Source organism: Anguilla anguilla, chromosome 5, assembly GCF_013347855.1.
Source record: "Anguilla anguilla isolate fAngAng1 chromosome 5, fAngAng1.pri, whole genome shotgun sequence".
Taxonomy (NCBI): domain Eukaryota; kingdom Metazoa; phylum Chordata; class Actinopteri; order Anguilliformes; family Anguillidae; genus Anguilla; species Anguilla anguilla.
The window spans coordinates 20845768-20862094 of NC_049205.1; the positions used below are offsets into that span (position 1 = coordinate 20845768).

General features: G+C 47.4%; 1 protein-coding gene across 4 annotated transcripts in view; it reads left to right on the plus strand.

Moving 5' to 3' along the window:
- The first annotated feature begins 1054 nt into the window (after positions 1–1054).
- LOC118227871 (leucine-rich repeat-containing protein 28-like) overlaps positions 1055–16327 on the plus strand; it is a 37799-nt gene continuing 22526 nt past the window's right edge. For all 4 annotated transcript variants that reach the window (XR_004765364.1, XR_004765365.1, XM_035418858.1 and 1 more), the window contains exons 1-5: positions 1055–1147; positions 2252–2486; positions 3585–3625; positions 5909–5946; positions 6399–6536. Coding sequence is in view for 2 of the 4 variants with exons in the window: in XM_035418858.1 (XP_035274749.1) it covers positions 2319–2486; positions 3585–3625; positions 5909–5946; positions 6399–6536 (385 nt within the window). In the remaining 2 variants the exon portion in view is untranslated. The remainder of the gene's footprint in view (positions 1148–2251; positions 2487–3584; positions 3626–5908; positions 5947–6398; positions 6537–16327) is intronic.

Below are 16327 nucleotides of genomic sequence, written 5' to 3' on the forward strand. Positions count from 1 at the left end.
TACAGAGGCGCTACTGGCAAATATTGTGAATGACATTGTGATCAGCACTTAGTATTGTGGTGAAGGTTGTCTAAAATCGGCTTCAGGCTTCCTTGTGCAATAAGTGTTACGAAATGGCATGAGCCTTAATAGGATTCAGCTGATTTAAGCACTGTTCTGAATTGCTCCTAAAAAGGGTGCTGGAGGTCATTCTGCTCTCCACCATGATTTATAAGCCAATGAGAATTCCTCCATGTCTCCTTTTGCTGAGCCTAAAGAGATAACTTTATGATTTTCATGATTTATGATCATTTTCAGTCTTCTGACACCAAGAACTAATATTTTTGTCCTTCTCAGCAGCTTCTACATCCTTTTTACAGAGTGGCACCAGCCAAATGGCATAAAAGGGGACTTTTTACTTGAAAAAGCACACCTGGAATTGTGCTACTAGCTATAGGTTGGCCAAATACAAAAATGGTAAAATAATAATTATACAATGCTGAATAGTTGTTAAACATTGAATTATTTCTATGCACTCAAAATGGAACATTGTCACAACTATTTCTCAAAATGACTAATGAAAAAATCTTAAGGTTTATATATAGCTTATTTACACTTCTGTTGCATGTAATGATAAACTCTGGCATGAGCATTGATCAGTCATTAAAAAATTCATCACCCTACCCTGTCTCGTTATTTTGCTGTGCAAAAAGAAGGATGGTACACCAAATAGATCACGTTAACTTTATCATTCAGAAGTTTGAAGTGGTCATATAATTTTGGTGCTTACTTAACCAATATAATACATTTTTTTATTTTATTGCATGGCATTGTGTGCTTTAGACCTACATTTTCTCAATTAAAAAAATAATTGAACACGAGAGCTTGAGTAAAATTACTTACAAAAAGTAAATAATGCAGAAAAGTTGCATATTTTATTTTCGTTTATTTATTTTGGTAATCCAGTCACGATAATAAAAAAATGTCATAGTTATTTTAATGAACTACAATAACCACCACTTTCACGGTCGCGTTTTTGTGCGTCATAGTTTTACGCACAACCCACATTGTCCAATGACGTCCTGGGTTGGTGACTATTGGACGAATGACAACTGGAAGCCTTTCGAAAGGAGATCAATATGAGTAAATAGTGATGTGGTTATGGCTGGTGAGTTTCAAAATAAATATATTTGTTTGCCTTCCTGCACAGACAGGATGTACTATGTTTAGCAAACGTTCTATTGCTGCAAGATATATGAGCTTTTTCTCCATAAAACAACGTGCTTAATATGAGGTTGAATTAACGTTAGCTTGGTCGCTATAGCAAGCAAGCAAGTTCAACTAACCTTAGCTAAACGTCGTTAGCTTGCTAGCTTGGCTAACTTAGGGATTGTCAGTGGGTTACTAACATTCGTGACCATAAATTGATCCCACAGTCGTAAAACAACATGGTGTTAGCTGGCTAATAATAATTTTAACGACTGTTTGAATCAAAACATTAGCTAGTTTGGTTATCAAAAACACTGTCAAGCCTAGTTAGCGATAGCTACCACATCGCGCCTCCCTGTCATAGAGCGTCATGTTCGGTCCGCTAGCGATCTACCTACCGTTAGCAAGGTCCGTTCCTCGGCGAAACAGTTTCCGTATCAAGTTTAAGTTAGCGGTCTAAGCTTGTCATCTAACCGTATGTACCTACTACGGTGTCGTACTATTAGCTAGCTATATACAGTTCAATAGCAAGCTGGCTGTGTGTTAACTCACTGTTAACGTAAACAAAAGGCCAACTGGATCTTTGCATCTTACTAGTAATAACAGACATTCACCTCGACCTAGACCAACTCGGAAGATGTGTTAAACATGCTGACGAAGAAAACTTGCTAGTTGAGTAAGCTCTAGCTCGCAAGATAATCTGACGAAATAGGCAACACTAAGTAGTTTAACGCTTCTCGTCGTAGCATCTTCAATTTAAAATCGCAATTTGGGCAAGTGCAAATGCTACTGCATTCCCACAGACACGATGCATATAGCTTCTCAGTTTACTCATTGTCAGTCTGTTTTTCCATCACTTGTGACATTGCCAGTCTAACCAGACAGTGCGCTAATTTACTGTAAATGTAAACGCTTGCATTTTGCTAATATAAACACTACCTCTTACCTAAAGGCATTTAAATTGAAACCAAAAATAAGGGCAAACAGTTCTGACGTCTGAATCTGTTAATGAAAAACGATAAATATAGGTGTAATCTTTTTTTCACCAATTTATGACTTTTAGAAAGAGAAAATGGTGTGATGGAATTCCTAAAACGGTAGTCCCGTACGACGAGGGACCAGGGGGAACCATGTCGTCAGAGCTACAAGAAACGATATGCACGGCCAGGCAAGAGAGGCACAAAAACCTGTTCCTGAACTATCGGAACCTGAATATCTTTCCTTTGGAACTTCTGAAGGACGAGGGCCTGCAGTTTCTGGAGCGCCTCTACATGAAGAGGAACTCTCTAACCACCCTGGTAGGAGTCGCTAATCCACTTTACCCCACCCTACCAGCCTAAAACAAGAGCAGTTTGTTGATGATAATATCGTAAAAACAAAGGGTGCTTGAGAGCTTGACTCTATCAACCAAAACGAATGGCTGAGCTGAGCTGTGCCAGTGTGGTATTTACACAGAGTGACTTGTTTTCTGATTTTTTGTTTATTATTTTTTGTTTCATTTCTGTGCATCAACCGCCATAGGTTGTTGCTTTAACAAAATATGAGGTGCGTCAAACGACCATAATTATTTCCACTTAAAATAGTGAAGACACTATTTTGTAAGACGATCTTTCCAATGTATATTCACTTAGTGAATAGAGAGAGCCTCCCTCTTTTATGCATGGAGGAATTCCGTCTGTATCCTAATTGGTGGGCATCCAGCGAACCCCCTGCTTTGGTCTCATTCTTTGACAAGTGCAGTCAGCCGTGAAAAAGACTGTTCTGCTGGGGGCTGTGCGCTCAGAAACGGTGTGCCTGTAATTAGCTACAGGTGTTTTTAGTACCGTGGCCAATAACGCGCAGCCTGTTGCCTCGTCAGAGAGCTTTACGTTGGTTAGAGGAAGAAAATAACTGGCCAGATGTTGGAATTCTCCTGCAGTTTATGTTTTGCGTTCATGTTTGGTAAATTATGCCAGCTGTCTTTGTAAATGGGGAGATGACATTCAGGTCGGCCTTGCAAAAGAAATTGGCAGAAAACTTTTTTAAAACGATCTGTATGGCAGGTTCCTTTTTTCTCTTTCTTTGGTCGGTGAAAGTGCAAATGACTAGATTGGCTACATGGTCCTTTGCTTCCTGAACCATGGTTCGTCTAGTTTGTCTCTGCAAAAGTGCATTGAGTTTTCTAGGTCACCTACATACCTAACGGTTAATGATTTAACAAATACAATAAGTGAGAATCACACATGCAGTCTGTTGGAAGATTGGCAATTGACTGTGGTGAACTGTAGTGATAGTTGTACATGTAGTGATAGTTGTGCATGCAGTGAATTCAGTGAACCCATGTCATTGTTCAGTATCCCACTCATGGTATCTGCTGTTTAATCTCTTCCTGTTTTCTATCTGTTCGTCCACAACAGCCTGAAAATCTGGCCCAGAAGCTCCCGAACCTCATTGAGCTGTGAGTACGCTGGGAGTGTCTGCCCTCCGGCTGATTCTGGGTTTATGGCCTTCTTCTTTACTTAGTTTTATATTTTTTCCCCCTATTCTCTTAAAGTTAAACAAATCTTATTTTTGATGTCACTTACTACATGTATCACATCACAATGTTCCAGTGATGAAACACAGTTTGTGTGTGAGATGATGTTCTCATCATTATTTTTGTCATGATTATTTCTGATTATGATGTCACAGAGACAATACAGGTGTGGGACATCATAATCATTATTTTGATTGTGATGTCACAGATACACAAACAAGTGCGCCTTGTACTGTGCTGCATCAGTACCAGTACAGTACAGCCAGGTACGCATGTCCTAATCTGCAGGGTCCCTCAGGTGTACAGTCTATGGATTTAGTAATTACTTCCATGAATAATCCCAATGAAACACACTTCTGTTCATTCAGCTGCACTGCTCATAAAACTCCTCTCTGGAGGGGGAGGGGTCAGCGCAGGGCGCTCAATGGCTTGCAAGCAATTCCGCCACTTATTGTTCCATTAGCGCCTCCGCTACGGGAGGATCTTTTATTGGATGTAGTCCGTTGGGTGCAGGTCGGAGGATGGAGGGGGCGTCGCTGGCGAAGATGATACGGGCCGTCGTATATTTATCTTGCGCAATCTTTTTTTCCCTCCCCCCCCCTCAGGGATGTTTTAATAACGGCTCGCGTCACTGAAGTGGAAATCTAGTTAGAGGAATCTCCGCCCTTCACTGCTTGCCAGCGTCCACGGGTCCATATATAATGTGGATGTGAGAGGGGGCCTGGAGCGCAGTCCTCAGCCCCGTCACTGGCCTTCTCCTTCCTGGTTTTATAGTGCCCCGGTCCATCGACGCAGAGACACTCAAAATGAGCTTCGCTGCGATATTACGAACAAATGATCTTTCACACTATCAGTTACAGGTGTGCAGTCAGGTGCCACCTTATTTTCTTTTCGGTCAACCGTGGAAATCAAAGCTATTACTATTATTTTATTAACGGTCATATACTCTTGTATGGGGCAAGTTGCATGTCGTCTTGTACGGCTGGATATTTCTCTGGGGCAGTAAGTACCTCAAGGTTGAAATTTGCACTGCCTGGCATTTGAACCTGCAACCACTCAGGCTTATTATGTGATGCAGGCTCAGCTGATATAATTGTGTACTGTTCGCCTTGAAGATTGGCTACAGAGATGAAAGTGCTACCCTTGGGAGTTGATGGGGAGATGCTTGTGTGAGGAACTGTTTTGCACCTGCAGTTGTCATGGAAGCCTCTCTGATATTTATGCTTCCTGATTACCGTTCAGTGTAATGCACAAGCTGTTTAATTGTTTTAAGTGATTAAGAAAAAGCACATGAATGGAGACGGGTGTCTCTGAACGCTATGGAATTTCTCTATCCTTATGCTATTAGTGTAGGGCAGTTGGCTGAATGACATGCAGTTTCATGGTCGTCCACTAGGCGTCGCCAAATAATCAGACATAACATGTACCTCCAATGGCGTAGTAGATTTTGTCAATCTGGAAGGAAAGTGCACTGTTGCCTGTGGTGCAGGCGTACATTCTATTTGTTCTGTAAGGGAGGTGGTATTGATAGGCAAGAACTTCACTGGGTGTCTTGCAAAATTTACTTTTTAGTAACATATTTCAAAACCGCTGACTGCCAACAGACCTTCATCAGAGTATTCTATTCATAGTGAAATGCTTCCATGATAACACTCAAGGGTAATTAGGCTACCGTAAGTCAATTATGACATCATAAAGACAGACAATTATTCAGTCATTCAATCTCACGTGTCATCAATTGTTAATTAGTACTTTACAACATTTTCACCTTCTGTGTGAAGTTTGGGTGTGTCTTTTTAAAATCCCAGTTCCTGCAATTTGATCCAGCACTTCAGTGTTCCCAGTTAAGTGAAAGTAATTGCCTACAGTATTGCAGAGGCTGGAGCAGTGTTATGCAGATAGGGATCAGTTGGATTCGGGCTTTAGATTAGATCTCAGTCAAAGTTTTCCTGGAATATTTTAACCCTTTTGACACCAGTTAAAATTCCTGTGTCCTTCTGACAGTTTTAAAAGTAGCACTTGTTTTCATCAATATTAAGTATGATGTTTTTATGTGATTGTACGATTTGGTTGGTAGCATTTAACTGAAAGTTTTCTCAGGACCTGCATGTAAAGAGTTATTTAAAATACATGTTTGACCCAGGTCTGTTTTAGATGTTACATCTGAGCGAAGTTCACTAAAAGGCTCCATCTTTTCTCCTTAAGGTACCTGCATTCCAACAACATCGTCATTGTTCCTGAAGGTAATCTCACCTTCTTGCCCCTCACCCCAGTCTGGATTCCCCAGAGTCTATCCACCAGATGCTGTTTTTTGGTCTCTTGAACTTCACCTGCTCCCTGTAATCCGAATCTGTGCCCTGCTTAACCCTTTGAAGAGTCTAGTTTTTTTTTTAAATGTTTTTTTTTCTTCAAAATTTTAGGTGATTGTTCTAGAACTCTGTTGCTCTGAGTTATCAGCTGTGATGGTTACTTCAGCATTAGAATGTTCAGCTAAGAACATTCTAATCACATATTTGTGATCTTAGGGTGAAATTTAGCTGTTCTTAAGCCATGGTCTGAAAACTGTTGTAGTCACCAGACTGACTGTGATGCACCAGAAGACAGCTTGTTTGTAAAAGGTGCTGTACAAAAACAGGGAGGGATGGATGGATGGATGGGTTGATTGAGTGATTGATTGAAACTGATCCGCCCTCAGCCATTGGAAACCTGGCCAAGCTACAGTCCCTGGACCTGAGTGACAACGCCCTGCAGGTTATCTGCCCCGAGATTGGCCGACTGCGCTCCCTGCGCCACCTCAGATTGGCCAACAACCAGCTCAAGTTCCTCCCACCAGGTACGTCACACCTGCGCGTGGTCCTGGAGGGTCACAGGGTCTGCTCGGGTCCCCAGTCCTGGTCCTGGTGCATCGCTGGGTCTGCTGGGGTCCCCAACCCTGGTCCTGGAGTGTCGCAGGGTCTGCTGGGGTCCCCAACCCTGGTCCTGGAGTGTCACAGGGTCTGCTGGGGTCCCCAACCCTGGTCCTGGAGTGTCACAGGGTCTCCTGGGGTCCCCAACCCTTGTCTTAGGGTTGCTGATTTTTGTTTTCACCTTAAGATCAGCAACCAGTCCAGTCCCAAGTCAAGTGATGCGGGTTAACTGTGTAATAAAGTGGTGTAATTGATTCATTAGGCCAAGTGATAATGAGTAATAACACAATATAACAGCACACACTGTGGCCTTTCATCCGTGGAGTTTGAAAATGGATGGAACATGGGGCACCCCTTTCCTGCCCATTTTTGCTGAATTGCCCCATTACTATCCCTGTGCTGCTCCCTACTGCCCCTTGTCTGCTCTCTGCTCCCCATAATAACTGCCAACTGCCCAATACTTTCCCCCTCCTGCCCTATTGCTGACTACTGGCTGCTACTGCCCCCTCCTGCCCTGTTACTTGTCCTTACTCGGGGTGGGCAGTAGGGAAGCAAGGAGGCAGAAAAGGGTAGTTCTAGTCTCCATGCTTACACAGCCTCCTGCACAGTGTCTTAGGTCAGGGCAGCCCCACCCTGTTCCTGTAGATCTGCCGTTCTGTAGGTTTTCATTTCCACCTTAATTTGGCACATCTGATTTTATTCATTAGCAGCTCAAGGAGACCTCTAGCTGTTAAATGAGGTGTCCTTTGTTGGAGTGGGAGTGAAAACCCCACGGGACAGTAGATCTCCAGCAGCAGGGTTGGACGGCCCTGTGTTAAGTGCCTCCCCGGCCTCCCTGACACACAGACAAACAGGAACTTGTGCATGTGAGCGGGCGGGGCCCTGAGGGGGGCGATTCTCCACGGCGACGCCGCGGGGGCCTATTTAAAGCCTCCCAGGCCAGCGGCGGCCGGGCCGCACGGGGCAGGGGTGCGTTTGAGCGAGCACACACCTCTTTTTTTTTTTTGCAGGGCCGCTGTAATTATGCCTCTTCCTGTTGACTGTGGTCATGGTTTTGAAAGGGTGTGTGCGCGCGCGCATGTTTTTGTGCGTGTTTGTTTGCATTCGCGTTTGTGCGCGGATGTGTGTGCGTGCGCGTGTTTGTCTCTTGGCGGTTCTTGGCCGCGGTCCTCAGAGGGCCGGCCCTTCTCCTCTCCGGGGACCAATCGGGCGCTGGCCCTTCCCTCGGCAGGCCGGTCGCGGGCCAATGGCAGGCTGGCCCGTGTCCCCCTGGCAGGCGCCTGGGCCTGCGAGCGCCGTGCGGTTTCCTAATTTAGTAACGGCGGGTAAAAATACGCTCTAACAAACGGGCTCTGGTATGCCAGGCAGGCAGCCAGGCCGCGGGGAGAGGGGGGGGGGGGGAGGGCTGGAGCAGGACCCAGGGAGAGAGAGAGAGGTTTGGGTGTTTGGGTGAACGAGCGAGTGGGCGTGGCCATCGGGGCGACAGAGCGGCCTTCGGAATGTCGGCACCGGAGTAACCGAATCCAGACCCGCGCTCGCTGCTCAGAAGCCCCCAGACCCGCGCTCGCTGCTCAGAAGCCCTCGGACCCGCGCTCGCTGCTCAGAAGCCCTCGGACCCGCGCTCGCTGCTCAGAAGCCCCCGGACCCGCGCTCGCTGCTCAGAAGCCCTCGGACCCGCGCTCGCTGCTCAGAAGCCCTCGGACCCGCGCTCGCTGCTCAGAAGCCCCCGGACCCGCGCTCGCTGCTCAGAAGCCCTCGGACCCGCGCTCGCTGCTCAGAAGCCCTCAGACCCACCCGCGCTCGCTGCTCAGAAGCCCTCAGACCCACCCGCGCTCGCTGCTCAGAAGCCCTCGGACCCGCGCTCGCTGCTCAGAAGCCCTCGGACCCGCGCTCGCTGCTCAGAAGCCCTCGGACCCGCGCTCGCTGCTCAGAAGCCCTCGGACCCGCGCTCGCTGCTCAGAAGCCCCCGGACCCGCGCTCGCTGCTCAGAAGCCCTCGGACCCGCGCTCGCTGCTCAGAAGCCCTCAGACCCACCCGCGCTCGCTGCTCAGAAGCCCTCAGACCCGCGCTCGCTGCTCAGAAGCCCTCAGACCCGCGCTCGCTGCTCAGAAGCCCTCGGGCCCGCGCTCGCTGCGCAGAAGCCCTCAGGCGTTCACTTCCCAACGTGCTGCCGGCCTGCTTACACAGTTAAAAACCTCCTGGCCAACGACGACGGGCTTTGTTTTTTGGTTTGTGGCTCCAGCGTGGGCCCGGGGGTAGGGGGCGGGGGTTATTGTGCACCAGGAGCCGTGTGTGCATGTGTGTGTATGCGTGTGCGTTTGTGTGTGTGTATGTGTGTGTGTGCGCGCATTCCAGGGCTATTCAGCTGAAGCCTGTGGCCAATTCCTGGCCGTCATAGCTCTGTTCTTGGCACTCTGACCACTGAGAAGAAAAGGAAGCATTATCCGAATTAATCACAAATTGTGATTACATCCAGTCGATTAGCATCTGCTCAGTGTCGGTATACGTCCCACCGGTGTCATAAGTAATACTGCAGCAGTGCGTATTTTAAGAAGGCATCTGTGTGTTTATACGCATACACAGAATTCATACATCGCTTTAAAAATAGCGCATGGGACATGTTTGGCCCATTTGCATCTCTGTAAAAATAAGTCTGGCCCCTAGGAAGAAGTAGTTTACGAAATCAGGTGTTGTGTTTGGTGTGGGCCCCATGGTGGCAGAGCAGCTGCAAGGAGATGCGCAGACTGCACAGCTGAAGCAGGTAGCCTGGTTTGATGCCCTTTGACCTCCCCACTGAAGAGACGCTAGCAGCCTAGCAGCATACGTCACAGCATCAGCCTCAGCTGTGCTCCTACAGTGCCTCTCTTTACAGTGCCCTGAAAAAGTATTTGCTCCCTTCCTGATTTCCTCTCTTACTGCATGTTTGTCATACTGAATGGTTTCAGATATTTAGATAAAAGTTGATATTAGGCAATGGAAACCTGAGTACACACGAAACATTTTAATTATTTAATTTCATTTTCCATGGCACTGTATGTGCCTGCAAGAGTTTTATTTTGCAGTCCCAACCAGTTTTTACATTTTTTATTGTCTGATCCTCACGCATCATTCTAAGATTTGAGTCCTTCTCCAGCTGCTTGTGTGCGTGTGCGTGCGTTTATTTTTAACCTTTACCTGCCTTTTTGTCATGTCTGTTTTGTGGGTTTTACATTGCAAGATGTACGCTTAAGATTTTTTTGTTTTAATAAAATGAAAATGTGGCCCAGTTTCTTCTGTCGACAGCTTTTAGAGCACACGGGCAGACATTCTGGCGGTTCAAACCGGGCTGTGCCGCAGCTCTTGTGATTAAGCGCTTTGCCTCGTGCTGTTGTTTGTCCGCGGCCGTCGAGCGGCGGAAAGCATCGAGCGCACGTTTCCGCTCTGAATCATCGCCGTGCGGAAAACCTGCCGGCCTCGCTCGTAACTTTCTGCCGCGTTACTTAAATATTTCGCTGAAGAGCGTCTCTTGCATTTTGGCCCCCTTCCCACCCCCCCCTGACGGGGTGTTTGCGGAAGGTAAATAAGTTGTGTGTTGCGCGCTCGCTGCGGTTTTCTTTCCACGAGGTTGTGCGTTTCAGTTTCTGTTTCCGCGCGCGGGGCCAGTTCCTGTGTGAGCCCAGGCGCAAAAAATTCGCCCTCTGCCAACTGCGCCACACCGCGTTCCCCTGCCCCCCAGGCCCGCTGCCGCACGTCCTGAAAACCCCGAGCGTTTCCTGTAAAACGGCCCCAGAAATTCCACAAATAGCACGGGCCGGCTGATAAGGGCCTGTGTCCATTTCTCAGGACGTGGGTGTTTCTGGAGGACTGGTGTGAGCGCTGATTTTTTTTTTTTTGGGCTTACCCAGGGCTGCCCTGCCCTGTTCCTGGAGATCTACCATCCTGTAGGTTTTCATTTCAACCCTAATTTGGCACACCTGATTCTGCTAATTAGCAGCTGATTGCGATCTCTAAGGCTGCATTCACACCAGGTCAGGCGATGCGGCACCTTGCCGCAGGGTTGTGCGGCGGTGTGGGCGTGTCACTACATGGCCCATTTGTGTGACGTCGTGTTGTGAACTTTAACCCCGCCCCCTCTGCATTTCCTGTCCGCTAACTCAAAAAAAAAAAAACGACAAAAACGCAAACCGAAGGAAGCTCCTTGCTATCGTTATTTTGCAGCGTAGACTGCCAGCCAGACGCAGACGTCAAAGCTGGGTACACAAAATAAACCAAGCGAGGACACAACTGGGAGAGTATCATCGTTTGGTCCATGAACTCCATAGTGCTAGGTACAATAAACTAACATGCAAGAACTGCTAAATTTTTTATACAACTTAATTCCGACGTTCGGAATTGATATTTAGCTAGTAATTATTGTTTTGGTACTCGTCCCATTACCCGGTACTGTCAAATCACGATGACGATTATAAAATTAAATCCTAGGAAATGAATCGCGTCAGTAATTCATCTGACAGTTGCTCGGTAAACAGCGGACTGCTACATGGTCATTTAAACAACTTGCGTGATTGGCCACTGCAGCGTGACGTCGGGTTGCGTTCCGGAAAAAGTTGATTCCGGTTCAACTTTCTTGCCGCAGGCTGCTGCGTTTTTTTTCGGCACCCCATGCGGTCCCCCACTGCCGCAGCCTAAACGCGCTACCCCCATTCAAATGAATGGGAAGACTGCCGCTTTTGCCGCACAACCCTGCGGCAAGCTGATCTGGTGTGAATCCAGCCTAACTGTCGAATGTGGCATGCTTTGTTAGGGTCGGAGTGAAAACCTACAGGATGGTAGATCTCCTTGAAAAGGGTCGGGCAGCCCTGCTCTAACCAATTCCCCTGTCTACTAACCTGCTGTGTACAGCACTGCTGGTTCACCTGTGTATCGGACCACGGTAAAATATATTCACCAAGGCTGCATTGCTGATGCTCATGACTGTAAAAAAAAAAAAAAAAGAAAATCTGATCCTGATTGGGCTTCTTAAATCATGAAGAATCAAATTGGCATGAAATTCCAAAAAAGGTCAGCTTTGGTTGTGCACTTTAAGCCACTGGGCCCTATGCAGAAATCAAGCCTGCAACCGCAGGATTTGATGTAAACAAACAACTACAATATACTTTACCTTTCTCTGCTATTCCTTCTGAAAACTCTGTGTTTCACTTGAGTCTGGGATCATGATATCATTCAACACTATTTGGCAGCACCTCTGTGGGTGATTGTAAGTGAGAATGTAAATTGCGGTGTTGGTTTTTGCTTGGAAAACCTAATTAAAATTGAAACTTATTTTTAACCTGAGTTTGGAAAAAAGCAAAAATTTCAATCTTCTTTGAGGGGAACAGGAGGATAAAACGGAGAACAGAACACCCAGAAAGAGCTGTGGTGCAGTGCTCTGTTTTGAATTTGTCTCCTAAATGCTGTCATTTGTATCGAACTGAAGGCACGTTTGGAATGGCTGAAGCCAGTCCTTGGCTGAAAAAATGTAATGGGTTTGTGGCTTATAGGTCTATGAGTCGTAACGTTCATTTTAATGCTTTACAAGTGCCGCGCGGAAGATGAAGAGGCCTCTTTGTGAAGAGCGCAGTGTCCCCCTGTGGTCTAATTGAAGTGTTTGCGTGTGTAACAGAGCAGTCGGGGAACAGGTGTTACTCCGCCCCAGCTGTTTACCGCCAATAGACGCAGAAGCTCGGAGAAATATTTTTGGAAAATCTGGAGTTGGGTTTTTTTTTTAGTGAGAAAGGCGGTGGAGGTGATTTTGGGGCAGAGCGTGTCGCGCCGTCTTTGTGGAACCATCTGGAAAAACTGCTCTTTCCTCGCCTTTGTTCCCGCTGCGGTTTTCGGAACGGGACGAGCCGGCGTTGTTCCGCAGTCCGAGTGGGCGCGGGACAGGAAAGAGATCTGTTTTTTGTGTTGGCTGGTCTCCACCGCAGACGCACAGTTTCTTTAAGGCGTGCGGGGGGGGGGGGGGGGGGGGGGGAGCCAGCGGTCGGAGGTTTGTTGACCGCGGTCTGACTGGGTCCGGTGAGTTTTAGCCAGCGTTATGGTACAGGTCAGCGGATGACTTGCCACCTCCACCTGGAGTTCCACCAAAAATAGATGATGGTTTCCGACAAGTAACTGTTGGTTTATTGGTGTAGCTCACCCCTAGAAGTCGGGCAGACCTCTCACACCAGAAGGCAAGAATTTGGTTAGGCTTGCTGCTAGCAGTGGGAGGCTTTGAATATGTAGCTTCAAAATTCAGACCCTTTAATATATTCACAACATACAAATTTGGTACACCTCGTAATATCTTGACTTTGTCTTCCCCCCCCTTCTGTTGTCTTACTAGCATCTTTTTTCACTGGCGATTGAAAAAGTATAACATTTAAACATTACGGGAGGCCAGTGCACTCTTGTTGTGCCATTTAAAGAAAGAAAAATACAAGCACTATACTGAGGAATGTACTTTATTCTGACCTCGCATTTGTGTGGTTATGGTTGCACGGTCTTAAAATTACCTTTCACCGTTAAAGGATAATTACACATTTATGCTTTTGCCTCTTTCGCTTTGTTTTGCAAATCCACGATGGAGCGAGCCTAAACAGGAAGGGACGGCAGGAACCCACGTACAATGTCAGGGGTTTGGAGTAAGAAGCTGTATTGTGGCTTACCAAGAGTTGCACTTGCTTTCCAAGTTGTTGTTTTTTTTAGATTTCAGGAAAATATTTTGGCAACCAGCAATTTTGCAGGTGACAGAAAAAAAAGAAGTATTTTTTTTTGCCCAGCAATTTAGAAGGAGGAGGAAAAACAACCCCAAAATGAGGAACAATTTGAGCCAAGTGGGCTCCGCTTCAGAAACCGCTAAGCGTCCCAGCGGCGTAACAGCTAAGACGCTACGAGCTGCGGGTTTGTGGAGGGGAACACCGTCTCGTTCCAGCTTTCGTTTCGATCGTTCTCGGCTTTGGGCGAACTTGTGGATTTCTCTCCGTGCTGGCTACCTTCTGAAAGCAGGCCGAGCCGTGCGTTTGAGCATGAAGAGGCCGGGGCGAATTCTCGCCGTCTTTCTGCGTTCGCGCCACGTGGATTCCATCGGCCAAACTCCCGAGATTAGCCAGAGCTCTCTGGTGGATATTGTCTGTGATTTACGGAGACACAATGGCGTCTTAAATCAGTAACCGTGTTTTGGTCGCTCCTGGCTTGTGACGGCCAATTTAAACATCGAGTGGGGACACGTGTTGGTTTTGTTTGCCTTGGCAATGTTGCCTAGGGCTTTAGGGCTCCCAGCTTGCACTGAGGCTCAACAAACCGATCTATTCTGGTACGGGTAGAGCATACGTTGTGTTTTTTACTTACATTGCTGGTCTCTCCTGGAATCTCCAAAGGAATGCTGGGATTGCGTGGAAGTGGCTGTGGTGTCGTGGAGGTCTGGCCGGGGCCGTCTAATCCCGACAACTCTCCACTCTTTCTGGAGAGCGTTTCTGCCGTCTCGTTCGTTAACCGCAGGAGAATGTGCAGGGCTCTCCAGGTCTTATTTCAGGGCCGAGGAATTCACAGTTTATTGAACTAAAGACTCAGTTACACCTGAAAAAAAGCCTGACTTCCACAGTGCCATAAGGAGGGCAGACCTCGCCCTATTTGTTTTGCCGAGCTGGCTGTAGGAATGTTCTGGAATCTCAGCCTGTAAAGAGACTCATTTATCCTCCATTTCTTCCCCGTTTCCTCCTCTGCCGACGGTGGCTTGCGTTCCATGCTCAGTCGCTTTAGTGATCACCGGAGGCAGCGGTTGAAGGTAAAAACATGTGCCGTCTATGACCCGGGATTAGGACGAGGTATGGCGGAGAAATGGCAGTGCATGACTGACATGGAGGCCATCTTCTGCCCGGTCAGGCCTTTCTTACCCACGCTTGTCTGGACACAAACCTTAAACCAGGGCTGCCAAACCCTGTTTCTGGAGATCTACTGTGTCCAGTAGGTTTTCACTCCTACCCAAACAAAGCACACCTCATTGAGCAGCTAGTGATCTTATCAAGCTGCTAATTAGTATAATCAGGTGTGCCAAATTAGGGTTGAAATGAAAACCTGCAGGGCGGTAGATCTCCAGGAACAGAGTTGGGCAGCCCTGCCTTACCCCAAGCAGAAGTTTTGCTCTGGTGTTACTCTCTAGTTTCATTCCTGCAGTAACTGTCAAATGCACACCTACTCATTTGTCACATGCTTCACACTACTGGTTAACAAGTATGTTCATGCTTCACTCGTGACAGAGGAACAGATGCATTCATGGGAGAAGAACTGAGCCTCGACAGCAGGCAACTGTATGTCTATTATCGAACAAACAGAAAGTGGCTGAGGGTACAAAGACAGTGATTTCAGAGTTCCCAAAAGGCTAAATATCAGCTGGTGTGCCCAGACCCCAAATTCTGTGGCATATAATCATGAGCATAGAGCAGTAGCAGTAAGTGGAGAATGTAGCAGTGAGTGAAGCTTAGCGTAGGGGTCGGGCTAGCTTAGCAAAGTGGTGACCGTATTGCTGTTGTAGCAGTGGATATTGGTTTGCAGTATAGCGGTTTTATAGCCACTCAGTATAAGGTGACTATAACACTGGAGTAGTGGCAAGTGAAGCTTAACTTATCGGTGAGCGTAGTCTAACATAGCAGTGATCATATCGTGCTGGTTAACTGTGCAGTGTAGCACTTTTGTGGCTGCATAGTGGAAAGGTGACCATATTGCTGGGCGTAGTCCTGGTGTGGTAGCGTGCATAGCCTAGTGTAGCATCGATGTAGTAATGGGCGTAGCTTGGCACAGCAGGGAGGGTTGCATGAATGTATCGCTGGTGTAGTGGTGAGAATAGTGCTTTTTAATGGAGATCGCAGTGCTGATTTAGCAGTGAGCATAGCTAACAAATGTAGCGCTGGTATAGTGGTGAGCATAGTGCTTTTTAATGGAGATCGCAGTGCTGATTTAGCAGTGAGCATAGCTAACAAATGTAGCGCTGGTATAGTGGTGAGCATAGTGCTTTGTAATGGTGAGTGCAGTGCTGATTTAGCAGTGAGCGTAGCTAACAAATGTAGCGCTGATGTAGCGGTGAGCGTAGCGCTTTGTAATGGTGAGTGCAGTGCTGCTTTAGCAGCGACTCAGCGAGCGTAGCTTAGCACAGGTGCTGCCGGCTGCTATGTGGGTCAGAGGCGGCTCTCGGCGGATGCAGCGAGATTGATGAGGAGTGCCTAGGCTGCGTTGCCGCGGCAGCGCACCCCCAGCCAGTCTCGCAGCCCTCGAGCGCCGGAGAGGCTTCCCAGCTGAGCCGCCAAGCCGCCCTTCAGATGACCTTCAAATTATCCCCGCTTTCACTGCCCAGCCCTCCAAGGGCTTCCTGGAAAGATCTTCCCACCCTTCCCTCATTCCCTCTTTCTCTAGCTCTTTCCCCTTTTCTCCTAGTCTTTTCTCTGCCTGCTCTTGCAGTTTCTCTCTCTAGCTTTTCTCCTCTCTTTTTTCTGAAGCTCTTTCTTCCCCCTTTCTCTTTTCCTTCTCCCTCTCCTCCTGTTTTTCTCACTCTAGCTCTCTCCCTATCTCTTTCTTTCTCATTCTCTTTCTGTCTTTTCCCCTCTTTTCCCCTTTCTGTCTAGCTTTATCCCTTCCCCTCTCTCTCCTTTCTCTCCAGGGCTTTGCGTCTGTTTCTCTCTCTCTCTCCCCCCCATGTCTCTGTTTCTGTCCTTCGCTGGCATTAGCG